Source organism: Castor canadensis, chromosome 5 (assembly GCF_047511655.1).
Source record: "Castor canadensis chromosome 5, mCasCan1.hap1v2, whole genome shotgun sequence".
In the NCBI taxonomy this organism is placed as follows: domain Eukaryota; kingdom Metazoa; phylum Chordata; class Mammalia; order Rodentia; family Castoridae; genus Castor; species Castor canadensis.
In genome coordinates this window covers 60,638,315-60,658,168 of record NC_133390.1, presented here as the reverse complement: position 1 = coordinate 60,658,168, position 19,854 = coordinate 60,638,315, and the positions used below count along the sequence as shown (strand labels likewise).

Below are 19,854 nucleotides of genomic sequence, written 5' to 3'. Positions count from 1 at the left end.
CATTGTGTTATGCAGGTTCAAGTTAGTCTCAGGACAAAAGTGCTTTTTAACCAGGACCCTCTATATTTTAGTCCTTTTTCTGATGCCTTTTTGCAACATTTTGCCATATAAAACTAACTGGCAGACATGTGGGTTAAGAAATGTTTTACATTTAAAAAACATTAAGGTAAAGAATGAACTATGCTTAAAATATTAAAAGTTATCATACGAAAGAAAACACCCACTCTGAATTAACATTTTAAAGGGAAAATGCACATCTTCTTATTGAAGCAAGGATTATAAAGTAAGGAAATTCATGATCAGTATAACCTTCATTTACATATAGCATCTAAGAAAAATGTGCCAGATGTTTTTCCTCTTCATGGACAGTGTTTTAGGGGAAAATCTACAAGGTACTTAAACTCCCTCTGTGAAAGAAATTATCAGATTGCTCCAGACAGCAAAAGTTCAACATTACTGACATTTGTTTACATTTTCACTTGGCTTAGCCCAAATTCTAAATCTTTTTCAAAGACTACAGGCTATAAATCACAATAGATTAAAAGACTTTTAGAATTTTATATAATATTTTATCTTGTTCACTGAAAGTCAGAGGTCTCAAGACTTTCAAATCTTCACTTTTTAAAATATATCCTCTTCTACTGGTGGAGTAGCTTAAGTGGTAGAGCATCTGCATAGCAAGTGTGAAACCCTGAATTCAAGTCCCAGTACCACTAAAATATATCCCCTTCTAAAAAAAAAAAAAAAGGGAAATTTTATGCATAAAGAATATAAGGGCTGAGCATGTAGGTCAAGTGGTAGAGTGATTACTGAGCATCTGTAAGGCTTTGACTTCAATCCCCACAACTGGAAAGAAAATGACCTGAAAACTTTTAATAAAGAGAAGGAAACAAAGGAGAACTTAAACCCTATTTGTAAGAAAGGAGGGTGGACTATTACCAACTGAAAGTATTGTTAGAGAGATAACACACGGAAAACACTATGTGTTAAAAATTTTAAAGGTGCTACAAATTTGTGTGTAGGAATGTAAAATACACAGGGTCATGTCTTCTGTCTAAATTTGAGAATATAAGACTATATTTCAGGGATTAGTGCTATAGTTTGTTACTAAATTTGAGAATAATGTTAGAAAATAATTATTTTCCTTTTTCCAAGGACTTGTAAAATTGTAATCTCTGCCTAACAGGATTTAGACCTGATGGAAGAGATGAGTTTTTAGAGCTCTAGTTCTGCTATTTTATAATCAGAATGAAAGAGTAATAAATATATATGAAACTTGTTTCTTTTAGTTATATTCAACATTTTCTAACAATTCTATCATTTCTCAAAATTCAAATAACAGTCCCAGAAGTGGGATATGGTTTCAGCAATTTTGAAGAACCATCAATTTTTCCAAAACAATTTTTTTCAATGGAACATTCCACACAGAAAGATTCCCCTGCCCTCTGCTGTCAATTGACTTCACCAGTGCAAAGCTCATGCCTAGTCTAAACTTTAGAAAGGAACTCTTGGGAGACAAGATGACTCGTACTCAGCAGGAATAGGTAGGAGGATCAAGATCTAAGGTCAGCTTGGGCAAAAAAACCAAGACTCTACCCGGAAAAAAATAACTAAAGCAAAAAGGGCTGGGAATGTGGTTTAAGTGGTACAGTGGCTGCCTAGCAAATGTGAGGCTGTGAGTTCAAATCCCATTACCACCAAAACCAAACAAACAAAAAATGAATCTCACTTTTAGCCTCTGAGAAGATGGAGTAGACATACTTTGTGTCTTGTATATAAGAAAACCAAAGATGACTCTGAAGGGAGGACACAAGAAGGCAGATCATCTAAGGATACAGGTCCTCAAGGAAAAAGAAGTATGTGCCAGGGATTTCCTTGCACATCCAGCCTTAGAGCTGAAGGGAAGAAAATAACATGCAAAAACCCAACTCAGTCTCAAGAATTAGGTTAAGTGAAACAAGCTGAATGCAAGGTTACAGACTACATGATTATATTTGTGTAACATTCTTTTTGTTTGTTTCTGTTTGTTTGTTTGAGGCAGGGTCTCACTATATAGCTCAGGTTGGCCTTGAACTTGGGATCATCCTACTTTAGCCTCCCTAGTACTAGGATTATATAGGATTATAGGTGTGCATCACCATGTGAGTGCTTGACCTCTCAGCTACGTCCCCAGCATTTTTGTTGTTTTTGTATAACTGGAGCTTGAACTCAGGTCTTGTGCTTGCTAGGTAGGTGATCTACCATGTGAGCCACTCACCAGCTCCTGTGTTACAATTCTTGAAGTGACAAAATTATAAAGATGGACAACAAATTATAGTAATTATTAGAGATTAAAAGGAGTCCTCCTGGTGTTAGAACTGTTCTATATCTTGACTGTATTTTGTCATGTCCTGACTATAATTTTGTACTATAGTTTGCAAGATATCACCATTGAAGGAAACTGGGTGAAGGCATAGCAGCTCTCTGAATTATTTCTAACAATTGCATGAGAATCTCGAATTACCTCAAAATAAAGAGTTTAATATTTCAAATAAAGTACACTTAATAGATCTTAATCTGTGTATTGAAATGGCTAAACAAAAATCTTCCATTAACAAAGTGATGAAAGTGTTCCTATTGTTAACACTTGTTTTAGACTCCTTTGCGATTTTGAAAAATCAATGTCAAACTTTAAAGATGTCCACAGCAAATATTCCCATAGACTTTTCTAGAATAATGGGAAGAAAAAAATCGCATTATCAAATTAATCAGCAGAGTCACTTAAGCCCTATTATGTAATGAGAAAATTTTTTAAAAGTAGCTCAATAAACAGCTTCTAACTTAGATACACCAACTAATTTGACAATAAATATAGGCACCACGTTCACTGTAAGGAATCCATGGTCCTCCTTCAGGTACTTTCACTCCCTTATATCTGTTGCCATCAGAATTCTATATTGTCAATGCCTATCTAGTTTGCCCACTTTTTCCCATGAGTTTTATTTGTGATCTTTGTTTCTTATTTAAAAACAAGTGTTCGTGTACTGAATTATCATTTAAAAAGAGATGATCGGAAGGATTTCTATAGCTAACGTGGTGATTATCGGGGCCTCCTCTTAGCCTAAGTTGCCTTCTATATTTCAGCTCTTGACCAAAAATGTTAACCCATACTGATTCAGAAACACATCCCTCTGACTCTGAGCAGTGATTTTTAAATGTGTGGCACCATCAAGAGGCAATAGCCTGTACTGCCACTGTCACAAGAACCTAGGTTTGCTCTCAAGCATAGAAGAGCCTGCTTTTAATAGCAACTGCAATAGACTACTGCAATACAGAATTGCACTAAGACTGTAGCTCTGTGCTTCTCTAAGCGAAGTCGTCAATTATTGCATTCCTTTTCTGCCCATCTGTGTTTCCAATGGTTAACTGAGGACAATTTGCAGTGCTCATTTGCTAATGATTAATTCCTTCAATATTTAATGAACATCTACAAACATGCCAGCAATTTGCTGTTCAAGAGACACTGAGAGAAAGTTCCTGCTTTATTTTCTAATGACCCCAGGTGATCTGATATTAGATAATATTCTGTGTATCCATGTAAGAGTTTGCTTCTGTTATTTAGAAAGAAAGAAAGACTGTTTAATTAGCAAATAGATAGATTGTTCAAGGACAGATAGCACTATCAAGCTGATCCTGTGCTGTCCAACATATTGTACTTAATTTCCCCTGGTTTTCAAAGCTTTTCTTAATGTGAGAAAATTTAAAATTATAGACTTGATCTACATTTATGGCTTGCATTATATTTCTGAGCTCGATCCTCTGAAGGATCCCAGCAAGAGACAAAAGTAAAAGAGAGCAGGGAGTAGAGGAGAATTGGCTGGCTGCCTTTGACATAAGAGCCAAGAAAAGGCTCCCCAGAAGCAATTCATTTTAAACTCAGTCTGACTCAGAAGAGTAAATCAATTAATGTAAGTAGCAATGGCCAATTCTAAACCATAATATAGAAAAAAATCATCAATTCTAAATATGCCTTTAAAAAGTCTGGGCCACTGAGTTCATTTGTCTCATAAACCAGCCTCTCCATTTGCAATTCAGCGAGCTAACATCCCACTGAAGCAAATTTTTTCTTTTTTTAATTAAGACTATAGTCAGACTAAAGGACAAAATAGTTTTCCATACTTAAGCTTGCTTTCACATTTCAAAGACCCTATTCTCAGGGAGGAAAAAATTATGACTAGGCAACAATAAGCATTCTCTTAACATTAACCATTCTGCTACCCAGCCAAGAAATGCTGTGAAACTTAACAATTCACCTAGCTCAGCCAAAAAGATCTGAATGCTTAAATTGTTTTGAATTCCTAAACATTTTTTCCTAATGACAAAATCAAATAATACCAACCTGTCTACTCTCTGATCTTTTAAATAATATCTACATTGGACCACATTTAGGGGATTAGAGGATATGTAAATTTACAATGTAAACTACTAAATTTTTCAAACAAATGTGATGGATTACACTTTAGTTTGAGAAACATCAGATCTATGGTCTGCTCAAGAGTATACAAGCAAGATTCTAATTCAGAAAACTACAGCTTCAGTTTTCATATGACTCTGGAGAGCACCAATTCTTACTAAAAAAAAGTGTGATAGTTAATCTTAATTGTCAACTTGATCAGATTGAGAGACACCTAGGACATTAGTAAAGCATCTGGGTATGTCAGTGAGGGCATTTCCAGAAATGGTTGGCATGTGGGATCACAACTGAGAGGGAGCCACCCCAACTGTGGGCCACACTGTCCAACAGGCTGGAGACCTGGATAAAACAAAAGTGGAGGATAAAGGAAGCCAGCCAGTGCTCCATTCTTCCTGAGCCAGTGCATCTATTGCTGTCGCCAGCACCTGTGGACATCAGACACAGCATCTTTAGTCTTTCAATGCTGACTCACTCCAGTGACTCTGCAGGGGGTTTCCTGGCCTTCAGCCTTAGACTGGGATCACATCATTGGTAATTTCTTGTCCTGAGGCTTCCAGCTTCCTGGACTGAGAAACTACCAGGCTCTCTGACTCTCCAGTGTGCAGACAGGATTATCCAGTCCTCTCTCTCTCTCACTCTCATATATATATATATATATTCTATTGGTTCTTTTTCCCTAGAAAACCCTAATACAGAATGTGATAAATTTCTCAAAGAAAAATCACTCATTACCATCTTTTTTATTTTTGATTGAAAGTTGGAAGGGACTTTCTCCCTTTCTGGAAGTAAGAAGAATGCATTTATGCTGAGATATTTGCTACCTGGAACTAAATACATATTGTCTGGGAACCAGAGGTGCAACCCACAGCCACAGAATAAGGAAACAATGAGGATCATGATTGGGCACTAAAAATGTTTTATTACTCTTTTCAAAAACATGTATACAATGCTTCCAATATTGTAGTCATCTAACCAGGAGGTGAACGTACAGCAGCAAATAAGACAGACATGGTCCTGGCCATTTGCAAATTAAAATTCTTCAGTTGTGAAGTGCTTTCAGAGGCACTATAATAACAAAACACCTTCCAAACAGCAGAGAATTGCTGATCTAGACATCTCATCTATTCATATAACTACCATGGAAATTTTAGTATGTGCCTTGAAAGAAAGCCAATCTTACCTTCAGGGAGTGCATAGTGGTAAAAAACCTTATTCCATGGTGCCTCATGAAAGCTGCCATTACATTCCAGCATGTTTAAGAAATAAGTATCAAGTGTGCCCCCCGCCCCCCGCCCCCCGCATAGCTCTAAATGGCAACAATGTTGTTTACCAAGGCACTGCAGATCACTGTCATCAGCCCGAAGGAAAATACTGGATCGCTACAATGCAATTTGTGGGAATCCATTGGTTCTCCACAACAGAATGCAGATGCTTTGGGCAATACCATCAAATGATACTCTTAACAGCAGTAGGATTAGCTTTGAGTTTCTAGTTTCCTCCTTTTCAAAAATGCCTGGACCATAAGATGTAGTAAGTGGCCAGCCTACTTCTGGAATACTTGAAAGTGTGCAGGCATCAAATGAAATGCAAAAGAAAATACTGTCTGTAATGATTTCTCTAGCTTCTAGAATAGCTCTAGAATAGCTCATCAGCTTAGAAAAGGGAAGTTAAAATGACCAATGACCAGCTTCAGTGGATGTCATAAGTCCTATGGACTCAAGTGCACACAGTTCACGTGCACAGCACCCTTCCAAGACCTCACTTGCACTTAGTAACTCTCAGTGAAGAAATTTTTAATCAAGACCTGATATCTGGTTTCTAAATTCACACTCAAAAAATAAGAATGAAAGACTGGCATAATAACAGCATGAATTGGCAACTGAGAGCAAGAAAGAAGGAAGAGAAGTTTAAAAACTAAACATCTCAAATAACACAGTAGTTGGAGGCTATTTAGTACTCAAAGTGGATTATTACACTTCACTAATAGGCCCAGTGGGGGTTCATAATTATGGTTCACTCCTTAATACTAACTGTAATTTCCTTGGGGTTTCAAAGAAAATTGAACAAGAAACAAAAAAATCCAGATGAACAAGTATCATCACAGTAAGCTAAAAATACTATGGAAAATATGGTTAGTTTCAAACTGAAAAAAAAAAAAATTATGGTTAGTGAACTAGCTTTAACCTAACTGGTTTCTTTATTAACGAGTTAAAGAAGGCTTCAGCATCTAGTCACTCTACATTATATAAAAGATGTGTTTACTTTGTAAAAACTGAAATGTCCAAGTGGACTCACTCTGTGGAGTAACTGCACTGCCCACCTTTTCCAGGCTCCTGAAGTATATAATGGCAGTAGAGCTTGACCTTCACTGTTTCTTCACTCTGTCATTTTTGTTTTCCTTACTTCGTGTTACTGTTTTTGCTTCTACTTTTGGATGAATTCTATAGAAGTATGAGTTTTTACACACAACTGTAGTTGTCCCTGTGGAAGGCAGCAGTGGCTGGGAATCTGGCTGTATGCTCTGACCACTTGCTGATCTGTCAGATAAGCTAGAATCCAGCCTTGGTCAGGGGAAAGACACCAGAGCATTTGTTTGTTGTCTGTTACTTGTCTCAGATCAGGAAAATATTTTGTGCCAAATAACCAGTCTTTTGAGATCTGAAGGAGTGACATTTTGTGTATACTACTGACCTGTAGTTGAAACCATGGAACATTATGCTAAGTTCTATGTCTGAGGGAAAAAAAAAAATCACTGTGTATGTGCAAAATATGTTCCTATCTCTTGAGGACAATAATAAATTAAAATAAAGGATCTCTGCTGTTCTGAATGGTTTAGAGAGATTAACAAGCTTTTAAAGAAATCCAACATTCCCCAAATTCCAGGAAAATAAAGTGAAATTCTAATGCTTTAAATGCTCTTCCCTCTTAAGATAGGGCCTTTCTGACTCACAGCATAGTTTTTTCCCATTAGAAAATAAGCTATATACAATCAAAATGAATCCTTACACGAGTCAGGCTGGTTTGATAAATTGGTTTTAAAAACAGATAGATGATGTTTTTCTGTATTTTATCAGTGTGTCGTTAATACAAGTGTAATTTAATTTTGTAAAACAGGATTTGGATTTATAAAGAGACTAGTTTGTCTGAACTTAAGTGTTGTCTCTTACTTCACTGAAAATACAAGCTAAATATTTTATGTAACTTGTTTGTATTTAGTGTCCTAACAAAATGTTGCATTATTCTGATTAATCTTTTTTGCTGTTATTTTGGTTTGGTTTGGTTTTTTTGTGACAGGGTCTTACTATGTAGCCCAGGCAGGCCCAAACTGGTGATCCCCCTGTCTCAGCCTCCAGAGTGTTGGTATTACAGACATGTGCTATCACACCTGGTTTATTCCAGTTAATCTTTAAAATACCAAAGAAAAAAAAATACAAACTAAGATTACTTCCAGAAGATGAAGAAAACATATGTAAGTCTGATACTCTTCTAAACTGAATTATAATTGTGAAAATCCTTTAAATTTTTTTATTTAAAAATTTTTAACTAACAAAAATTGTGTATGTCTATCATACAATTATGTATATGAGGTTTTGAGATATGTATAGACTGTCAAATGACTAAAGTGAGCTAATTAATAAATGCATTCCTCACATTCTTATTCTTTTTGATACAAACCTTTTTTGGGGGGTAGGAGTGGGACTAGAGTTTGCACTCAGGGCTTTGAGCTTGCAAAGCAGGTGCCCTACCACTTGAGTCACGCCTCCAATCTCGTCTAGTTATTTTAGAGATAAGGTCTCTCAAACTATTTGCCCAGGCTGGCCTCAAACTTCAATCTTCCCAATCTCAGCCTCCCAAGTAGCTAGGATTATAGGCAAACCTGTTTTACATCAACAGTAATTATGTTTAAACATAATCTCCAACATCTTTAGATTCAATATATTTGTCTTTACGTGTTTGGTTGTTACAGAAAGTGAAAGAGAATAATGAAGGACAGAAGTCAATAGAAGTGCATATTTGTAGGTAAGAAATCTTCATTTGACTTGGTCTACAACACGTGAAAATAATGTCTATGAAGAAGTAATTAAATGTTAAAATTATGTCAAAATTTGCTGGATGCTGGTGGCTCATGCCTATAATCCTAGCTACTCAGAAGGCAAAGATCAGGAGGATCACAGTTTGAAGCCAGCCCAGGAAAATAGTTCTTGAGACCCTATCTCGAAAAAACTCATCACAAAAAAGGGCTGGTGGAGTGGCTCAAGGTGTAGGCCCTGAGTCCAACCTCCAGTACTGCAAACAAAAACAAAAACAAAAAACACTCTTATAAATAATGTTGAAAATTGTGTACTTATTTTATAGGAAGGCCCTAAATAGATGGCAATATCTTTACGGGTTCACCCTCAGGGAAAACGTTGATTAAGTAATATCTTATACTCAGATAAAGCAGTTTAGTTCTCCTGTGCACTGATACTGTGTGTTAAATTAATCATAAACTCACCATAGCTACATTCATGTAGCTACATACATGTGTCCCTCTGGAGCTTGCCTAACAACTCTGCCTAAGTTATGGACTAGAGTGTGCCTTTGACAAAGAAAGCACTTGCAGAGCCTCCTGAGTAGGACTTTCCAGGTACTCTCAACTCCTGATGTTTCCCAGAATAGACTTGTGGAGAGAGGCTTCTGAATTGACCTTGCCTAGACAAGAATGAGACAGTGCTGGTTGGTTAGATCAGACACTTATGGCAGTATTTAGTTTAGAAATAGATGGCTTCATGAAAGCAAATTAATGGCAGAGAAATCAGAATTGATTCAACTGACAATGGAAATCAAGTTTTTAATGTAGATATAGGTTTTGGAATATTATTGGTATTTTTTGAATGCTCATTTTCTTGATGTGGAAAACCCTTCAGTCTTCATCTTGATCCATCTCTACCTCTCAATTTAGCTGATTTGCAACTACATGAAATAGCAACTTGTTCTCATTGATCACTCAGAATTCAGGAAGAAGGATCTTTCTGAATCAATCTACTTTTTAATGGTGATAGCAATATTTGCACTGGCTCAACAAGAATCTGTTCTCCCTTTGTCAGGCAAATAGACCATGCAACCAAGGCCAAACTATAGTGGCACTGCTGTAATTTGAATCTTATATGTCCCCCAAAGTCCATATGTTAAAGGCTTACTCCCAGCTTGATATTATTGAGAGGTAGTGGAAATTATAAGAGGTGAGGCCTGGTTGGAGGTTTCCAGTCACTTGTTATACACCTTCAACACACTGTGAGTCCCTGGCTTCTTCTCTCTCTTTCACATCCTGGTGATGAGATGGTTTTGCTCTGCCATGATGTGCTGCCTCACCACAGGCCCAAAAACAATGGTGCCAAATGACCATGGACTGAAACCTCCAAAACTCTGAGCAGAAATAAACCTTTCATCTTCATAAGTTGATTTTCTCATGTGTTTTGTTATAGTAACACAAAGCTGGCCACACAGTCATATTAAAAATAAGCCTCATTTCAGCAGGTATAACAAGCACACTATTAAGGAAAAGGGATTACAATTTCATACTTTTATAATACCCACAAAGCTCTCCCAAGAAATTGAACCTACTTATGACTTACAGGGTCCCAACCTTATAGGCAGTAAGGAAGATCACTTCCTGGATTGTCAGGAACCTTAGGAGAATCTAAGAACAGATGTTAAAACAAAACTCAGTGCAAATGAATTTCTTTAGTTTTGTTTTCTGTCCTTGGAATAAAATAGTAAATATAGAGGACTGCCAGGAGACCTCTGGAGTCATGGAATCCATTGAAAATACTCTCCTAGATTCCTTAATAAACTATCGTAGTTAATTGTCTGGAATTACTAATAATAGTTGCTCAACACAGTATGGTAATATTTGCTATCCATATAAAGGGTGTTTATATGCTAATTAAATCTTTTGAGGGCTGGCGAAGTGGCTCAAGTGGTAGAGCATCTGCCCAGCAAGCGTGAGATCTGGAGTTCAAACCCTAATACTAGCAACTATAAATAAATAAATAAACAAATAAGTAAAGCATCTTTTGAATTTATGTCAATGAATGAAGCCTAAACACAATGCCTTTTTTGTGGCAATGAATAATCTCTGAAGATTATTTATAGTAACAAAGCAGACTGTCATATTATAGCACTATTTAACTGACCCATCCAAGGAATATTTAATTAAGAAGGAGTAGGCACTGTTCTCATTCACTGCTCTTATTCAGGATATTTGAAAGCTCTGTTAAGATAGACATTAACTTATCAAAAACTTGGAATGATGTAAACCATTTCTTGTCTAAAATGTCAGATAAATCTTAGCCAATGTAGATGCAAATACTTTCCACCCATGATAGTTCAAAGGTTACCAATTGATTGTATGACTTGACATTAGCTACTTATTCCAACATACTTTCTTTAAGTAACTGAAATACTTCTGGTAGTCCTGTACTTTTGTACACCAGATTACCATCCCATTGCTCCTCTCATTAAGAAAATCATTCATCATTAAGGAAGCAAAATAATTTGTGACATGTATTTATTCTAAAAGAAAAATCTGGGGGAGAAATGACCCACACATTGTATGCACATATAAATAAAAGAAAAAAAAATCTGTGCTTAAAAGAGAACAGAAAAATGCAGACTCCGTGGGATTCTCAAAGAATGTTTCCTCTTGGTCCTCTATTTTAAATATTTTCCTCTTTAGGTATAAGTTTACTTTCAATGGAAAGAGAACTCATTAATTCCATGAGTGGCAGGCTGCAGTCTGCGCTGATGAGAGTATGGGATGTGTGCGAGAATGGCGTTGAGCAGTGTGAGGCAACCCTTCCACTTTCTAGACAACTGTGCAGACAAACTCACCACCTAACTCCTGATGAGTCATGTTTCACTGGCTACTGTCAAAGTATCCACCTTCAAATGTAATGTTATTATAAGTTTCCTCTAAGTCTTAAAAGAAATGTTTGTAAGACATAAGAAATTCAGAAAAATTCACAACTGCCTTCATTAGCTTTTTCCAGAATTTACAGTTCTGAGAGAGCTGCACAGCAACTTCACTAGCATTAAAATACCCACAGGTGCCTAATGACAGCAACCTGGGAGGTTAGGAGAGGATAGAGCTGGAAGAGAAAGCAGTGGCTGGTGCACCTGTAAGTTTACACCCCCACAGATCCCCTTAGAGCCTGTCTCCAAGGCTGCCCTATAGATGCCGGTCAGTGAAACGGAGAAGTCAACAGATAAACAAGATTACCAGTCGCTCCATCTCCTGCTCCCTGAGTCTTTCCTCCCTCTGCCGCCGGTGATAATCCATCAGGTCATCACGTCCAGAAATTGAGCTAATGCTACTTTTCCGTTCTCGAAGGACAGGCTGGGGAGTCCCTGAGGCCTGTCTGAGGCTGTCCAAATCCTCATCATCAAACTCCACAGAGCCACAAGAGAAGTTCCTCCTCGTCATGAACACCCTGTCTGGATCTCCTGCAGCAAATGACTGACTTGGGCTCGTCCCCGAGTATGGAACCCTATCAAAGTCATCAGAGGCGCAAGAGGAGGTGGAGGCCAGAAGCATCTTCCGAGCCACTCGAGGACTGGCAGGGACACTGAGGGTGGAACTTACATAAGGACTGCCCTCTGATGCAGAAGTTTTATAGGGGAAAGCCCCTGAGCTTAGAGAAGAAAAATTAAGGTAATTGTCATTGTCTATTATGCTATGAGGTAGATCCTTGTCCCCCAGTCGGCTTCTCTTAGAATTGCCCAGAGAGTTTCTGGGAGGCAAGCTGAGAGGTGTCATCTGGTTCTCTGTGGCTTTGTACAATCTGGGAAGCGATCGGCTATAGGCTCCCATGTGACTCAGACTGCTCCCTGAATATTTCCGAGTTCGTAAACTGATGTTTTCAGATGCCGGCTCCTTGCGTCTGGTTAGCTTGGGCTGAAGTGCTAGGTTGTCCTGAACGCTCATTTTCCTGGCTTGCTTTGGGCTTGAAGGCATGCTTGCCGCTCCCGACCTGCTTGTGGAGGAGGGACCAGATTCGCTCAGAGATCCTCCATTCCACATGGCCAGGAGCGAGCCAGATGCCTTTCTTCCTTCCAGTCCTCCAATAAAGTAGACGTTGTCGTGTGATTTATTTCTAGAGCTATATTTAGAATAGGGAGGCTTCTCTGAGATCCTTAAAGACCTTTCACTGTCTCGACCAGTATAATGATCAAAATCTGCTCTCCCAAGTGGATATCCACCGAGGGAAGCTGTAGTGCTGAGGAAAGGAGTGGGAGGTTTCATGGAAGGATTTTTCTCAGTTCCATCGCAGGGGAACTGTTTGCTTCCCTGGATTTTGGCCAAGGAGGGGCTGCTTCTGGCATTGGTACCCAAAGGAGAAGGGCTTCTCTTAGTAGGCACAGGCTGTGAGAGGGTTAGATAGGAGCCTGAATAGTCTCCATTGGCTTTAAACTTCAGACTGGAAGAGTATTTCTTCTGGCTTAGGTTCTCCATGTTTTGGGGATCGCTCTCCAGAGAATGCACCCCAAATTCTTCTTCTAAGCCACCATTTTGTAAATCCACCTGCTTTTGCATGTGGCTATACTCTGCCATAATCTTGCTGGACTCTGTAAAAAGGGGGGAAAAGAGAAAGTTTTACTTAGCAAAAAGAGATTTAAAAGAACAACCTCTTTTTAGCCTTGTAGTCTGAACTACTGTAATTAACAAAGACTCTGTTTTTCTAATAACCTAGTAAGACTGTACTGGAAACTGAAGAAGAATAAAGACCATTGATCAGTGATGGTTTTTTGTACAAAAGAAAGATAATTCAAGATGCCAGCAATGATATTTGAGGGAAACAAATCCCTAATGAATGATACACACACACACACACACACACACACAAAATCTCCCTTCAGTGTTTTAGTTCTTGGAAGGAAGCCTGCTTCCTGAGTACCTAGCAAATGCCTAAAAAGATCATTTAATTGTCTTTCCTTTACATGTCTCTGCTAAAATCATCACCAGCTCAGAAATAGTCCTGAGGAAACAAATTAGTATCTTGGCAAAGAAAGACTATTTTGTTAGACACTGATCAAGACCACGAGGGTTGGAAGATGGTTCTTTAGGAGGTAGTTATGGGAGTAACCTTCTCAACAGGAAGACTTAAAGCTCCTGCATTCATCAGAAAGAGGCAGGTGACAACAGAGGAAGAGTATACCAAAAATTGTTGCCATGTGGGCAGGGTGGCATACTGAAAAACCTGAAACTGGTATATTCTTCAAATTCCCTGGTTTCCCAAATGTACCATGCTTGTCCTTGGTACCAAAACCTCTTCTCCAACAGAAACACCTGTTTCCTCTTGTGTATCTATCAACCCACCTTTCCCTCGAGGGACAGATCAGATTCTATTGTCCATGATTCATTTTTTTTTCCAAAACATATGCACCCATATGAATATGTTTTGGACCTTAGTTTGAACAACATTAACTTAAAGTTTTAGTCTATAAAAATGTCTCCAAATTAAAATTATCACTGTAAGTGTAAAGTCTTATATTTATAACTGATAAAAAAATTTTCCTTAGATTATCAGCAAAGGGAAAATATGATTTAAATGTTCTCATTGAACACATGCACCACTATGACTCTTTGCCAGCCCTCAGGGACCTCAAACACTAATTATTGTATCTCTGGTCTGTATATAAACTGTATCATATGGTTAGTGGTCGATTTTTTGATGTGGTTGTCTCTGCAAGTTTAAGGAAAAGGACTATGTCTAGCACTCCTTTTGTCCCAATTTTCTATTTTAATTGCAATCTTCCTCACTCCACCGATCAAGAACTTTGCTCTTCTTGCTCAGATTCACAGATTTTCTGGACAAATTCAGGCAATCCAGTATGGAACTGTTTCTTATCCACAGTCTGGAACCAGAAAACAGTGTAAATGCTTAAATCCTGCTGGTGAGCTGAATACTCAACTGCCCATAAAGCTGTAGTCTTCCAACAAATTCTATCCTGGATTCTTCATACTTCAACCCAAAGCCCGCTTGGCAGCATAAGCATAATTTGTTTTTTAAGTCTATCTCAAATCGATTGAGGTTCTCCATTACACTTGGATTCCAGCTGGGATCTGGCCAAGTCTTTCATTCCTCAGGGCCGGTGCCCTCTCTGGCCCCAAGACAATGTTCCTCTCAGCATTTGTTTATTACTAGCAATCCTGACCTTGAGAGGAAACCAGTCTGATCTGAGACATAGCTCACCATGCTCCTTTGGAAGCTCAAACTAAAAGACAACTGCTTGTCTTTATTCTTCTATTCTGAACTAATTTCATCTTGGTTGATTTGATTTGCCATATTGAAATTCCAGCAAGCCTTTGCTGGTTATCCTAAATTAAATATTTCAGGATTGAGGACACAAGGAAATACATCCTAAGGACATTATAATGTTACTTATTATAACAGCAAATACTCTAAATGCTCAGCAATAGGGAAACAAAAGTTGAATAAGCTTCAGTAAATCACATGAGTGAATATTATGAATCTATTTATTTTGAAGCATACGTTTCATAGTATAAACACATTCATATAATACACATTAAAAAAAACATATACAATATATGTTTTCTTATACCTTTCTGTATACACTGATCCTACACAGGTATATCCTGTGCATATAATGCACACAGTGAGTACACATTCCCCATATGTACAGATGCTCAGTCCAAAATCTTGGAAGTCCTGGTTGATCTCCTTTATCAGGAGCACCTCCCTCCTCATTGTATCCATCAACAAACCCCATCAGCATTGTACTTTAAACATATTCTGAATCTGATCACTTCTTGCTATTTCACTGCTGTCTCCCCATAAAAGCCACTAAGTTCTCTGCCCCCTATGCCTATTCCCCTACAAAAATGAAAATTAATGGTGGCTTTATCTGGGTGGTGGTATTACTAGTGAATTTTGATGTATCTCCTTCATACCAATTGCCAATTATCTTGACAATCAGAAGAAAATCCTTGGCATAAAATATCAGCATATAATGTGCTGTAACATTTCATTTTTAACTTGATTAAATTCTCATCTTTTCCTTAGCTCTTGCCCAATTTTTAAGCCAGATGCTAACTCTTCCAGAAATTTTTATTTGAAAGAACTTTTTGAGCAGACTAACTTAATATGCAAGTATGTGAAGACAGTAACATTTTTTCTAACTCAGCAAAATGAGTCTGACAAAAGTGTTAATTATACATATTTATCCATTGCATAATTTATGCATCTGAAAAACTAAAAAATCAAATATAAAAATCTTTCCAAATATGAAAAAAAGTAACAAAATTATTACCACAAATGTCTCTAGATGTTTGCTGAACATAGCTTAAGCAATAATATTAATATCTTCATTATTAAAAATATAACTACTAAGATATTATCTTACTTGAAGTGATTCAGCTTACTATATAGGAAAAATAAAAATATCAAAAGACAGTTTTGGATATTATATTCATTAAATATCTACCTTACATCAGACATTTATTTAGTAGGTGTTAGTGTTAGTCACTAATAGTCTGGGTTCCCTTCTTTCAGGAACATAGTGGAGTGGCTCTTCTCACCCCCATGTGAGGTGTGGCTGTCCCTTGCTTTGATCAATGAAATACAAGAGAAAGTGATCTGTCAGTTCCAAGCTGACCCATCAAGAGTCAGAGAATGAGTCACCATTTCCCATCTACCTGCTAAGACAGGTAGCCTCCATCCAAGGTTGTGGAGGCTTTGTTAGCCAATATTTCTCAATGAGGACAACATTGGCTCTGGCCAACCCAAGATTATCTTCAGTCACTGAGATTTAGCTTTTCATTGTTATTGTTACTAGGAAGATGCTTATCTTCATTAAGTGCCTACCAGTCTCTGAGCTAGGAAGGTAGACAATTACAAGATTCCTTTCCTTGTCTTACACAGCTTACAGTCCAAAGAGGGTGATGCCCATGTTAGTAAATGGGCACTATACATACTTTAATGGAGGACTGATATACTGAGCAACAGGGTGAGGGCCAACTCAGTGAGAGTGCTAGTCTCAGGGAAGTTACAGAAGGAAATGACCTTGAAGTCAAGTACCATTGAAGGAAAGAGAATCAAGCAGGTATGATCCAATTGTAGCATAAAGTTACTTCCACATCTAAAATTTTGTGATTCTAAGAATATAAATAAAATTCTAGGCCCATTTAAAATCAGACTACTAGTGTATCTGAGAAACAACTTGTTTCTGATAGAAATAAAAATAACAGTTGTACAGGAAAAACCAAGTTGTTTTCTGTATCATGGTTCTTAAAAATCTAGGGATATAACTTTCTTGGGATGAATTGCATTTAATAGCCATGTACTTTTCTCTCACTTCATCTAAATCCTTTTCCATCTTTAGCACTAGAAATACTTTCCTGGGCCTAAGCTATATACTTACTCTAAGAGTGGTTTACCTTGGACAGAAATTCTTCAAGCTTTTAGGATATTTTAGATGAGGATTTAATTAAGAGGGAAAAAAAGGATGCAAGAGAGCTGTTAGACTAGACAAGGAAAGCAGTTTGGAAAAAAAAATAGACAAGGAAAGAATCAATGCCAGTTAGTAGCTAAAAGTTTGGCTTGGAGGTAATATATACAAAATGAGAAACAGAAGTAAGTCAAATAGAAAATTCATTCCACAGGGTGCAAACACAGCAGTGCAGAGAGTAGGACAGAGCAGACGTCACTAAACAGAAATCAAAATCTAACAACAGAATCCAAACTTTGTATTTTAAATATTTACTCCAACAGCACAGAATTGGAGGATCTACCACCTTGTGTCAAGATAGATACATAAAAGTCTGTCTTTTGACTCAGCAGTCAGACTGATTTTGCTGAGTCCTGCCCTTAGTCTGTGCAAGCTCTGTCCCCTCTTTATTTGGGAAAAAATATGTATGTAGAGAATATTAAACTACCACAAATTCCCTACTCATATTGTGTAACCGCTTGTCCCCCATCTCCTCCTCACACATATTTTTTTAAATCAAAAAGTGTTATTACTGAAGCAGTTTAATTGACCAAACAAAATACAACACCAAAATATTCCACAGCAGTATAGGCTGAAAAAAGATCAGCTCTACAGTCTCTAGGGAAGAAACAAGCAGGACGTCTATAAAAAATAAACCACATCTGAGGAACAACGATGCAATATTTTCAAGCATGTACTGTAGGAGAGGGTTACTGATGATTTAGATGGAAGGACATGCTGGAGAAAATTTAAAGGGATACTCATGTTTGATACCCCAGTTCTTCGTTCAGCCTCATCCTGCCTGTTAAAGATATACAAATATTTGATAGATTGTAAGAACCTGTGTAAATACCACAATGTACTCCCAGCCATTGCAACAATAAAGAAAAAAGAAGATATACAAAAGGTTTCTATTTAAAGATTTTTTTATCATCAGATATTAATATAGAATTCATTCATTTTTCTGGAACTTAGTTCATCTGCCATTGCTGAATGCATTATTTATCTCAACATGATAGCTCTCCTTTTTTTTTTTTTTTTTTTTTGCAGTACTGGGGCTTGAACTCAGGGCCTATACCTTGAGTCACTACACCAGCCTTATTTTTGTAAAGGGTTTTTTGAGATAGGGTCTCACAGAACTGGCTTTGAACCAATATTCTCCTGATCTCTGCCTCCTGAGTAGCTAGGATTGCAGGCATGAGCCACCAGCACCGGACTCAAGATGATATCTCTTAATCATGCAAATAAATTCAATCCAAAAGGTAGAGAATCAGCCAGAATCTTTCTGACATGAGTGACATCAGTGGCTTTTGCTACCTCTCCCCTTTCCTACCTTTTGAACATTTCTTTCATTTGAGGTGTGTTCCAATGAGTGGAGGCCTAAGAAATGGGAAACAGGTAGCAAATGTAGACTAGCATCCAGTAATGTACATTGAGAGAGATTAGGATGTGAGCAAGGAAAGTAGAAGCAAGAGGGTGGGGAACCCAGTGGGAAAGTTTGGATTTAATTCCACAAGCAATGTGGACAGGAGGGATGCAATTGCAGGTTGAATGTATCAGAGACTGCAGTTGAGTTTAGAGGAATGAAGAAGAGTGAAAATGGTGGAAGAAGAAGACTGCAAAGAGGCCTTGCCATGGTGAAAAACAGAAGAGGAGCAAAGGAGGTAGAGAAGAGGTATCTGCATTAACACATGTAAGAGAGGAGGTAAAGAAGACTCCAAGGTTTACAACCTGGCTGCTGTGCTTATTTTGGGCTTTCTATACATTCTATGTGAACAAGAAGAGGTTCCAGTAAACCTTTAAGGCCCCTGCATTATGTTATTTTGGAAGCAAAAAGAGTGCTAAGGGATTTAGTGTCTACATACATTATTTCACACATATCCACAGCATGGTCTGGGAGAAGGACAGAACGCATCTGGCGCCCATCTGAGAGAAAGGACAACACTGGGACGTCTAAACAGGAAAGCAATTAATATGTGTTGAAACATTGGCGTTTACTTTCCAATCCATATATTTAATCCCTCCAGTACTCTTGTTATTTTATCACTTAAAATGTCCATTCATCTCACTGTCAATCAGAAAACACCAGAAAGTCTCAAAGAAATCTCTGAAATTTGCTATGCAAAATCAAAGGAACTTTTTTCCTGCAGAAGAATATTACCTCAAAAACCAATCTCAGGGATCATTCTTAAAAGTTTATTCAGAGATTCTATTCTCTTTGGTACAATTCTGGCATTTGTTTTAAAATCTGATTCCGCAGTTCCATTTATACCAGAAAACAACACAATGAAGCTGATTCCATTCAGACTATAAATGACCAACACAGTGAAGTTACTACACCGCCATTGCCACAGTTGTAGGGATCTTGGTTTCAAGATAATGAAAACATACTCAAGGATCAAAGTTTTGAAAAACAAACAAATTAAAACAAAGTATCTACTGTGTTATGTTAGAGAAGAGGGACTTAAAATCTGGCCTCTCTGCATGTAATTATCCAGGTGATTTGTCCCAACAACTTTGGAGGTTTCTTAAAACATGTAACATTTACCTGTTCTTTCACATTGCCATGTGCAGACATACATGGCAGGAATTAATCACAGGGACACTGCAAAGGAAAGTGTCAGGAAAGTGGAAATACTGCCATGCTGCTGGAGAAATATGAAGGCTGCAGATTACAGAAGCAACCTTAGAAAAAACAACTTCAAAAAAAGTCTGGAGGGTATAGAAAATGCCCACATTATGAGTCTATACCTGTGTCCTGCTAGGGCTCTTAGAGCTGAGAGGCTACCTCAGAATGAATATTTTGCAGCAGACAGTGGGCGATGCCTGGTGTCCAAAGCTCTCCCAGCACACTGGTGGTCCACAGGCTGGTGTCTTTCAGCACTGTGTTTATGACACAGCACTGTTATGAA

General features: G+C 37.7%; 1 protein-coding gene across 25 annotated transcripts in view; it reads right to left on the bottom strand.

The window, feature by feature from the left end:
- The window catches only part of Phldb2 (pleckstrin homology like domain family B member 2), a 218,144-nt gene that overhangs the window by 65,888 nt on the left and 132,402 nt on the right, over positions 1 to 19,854 (bottom strand). For all 25 annotated transcript variants that reach the window (XM_020156247.2, XM_074073079.1, XM_074073083.1 and 22 more), the window contains one exon: positions 11,715 to 13,060. In XM_020156247.2, coding sequence (XP_020011836.2) covers positions 11,715 to 13,060 — 1,346 coding nt within the window. The remainder of the gene's footprint in view (positions 1 to 11,714; positions 13,061 to 19,854) is intronic.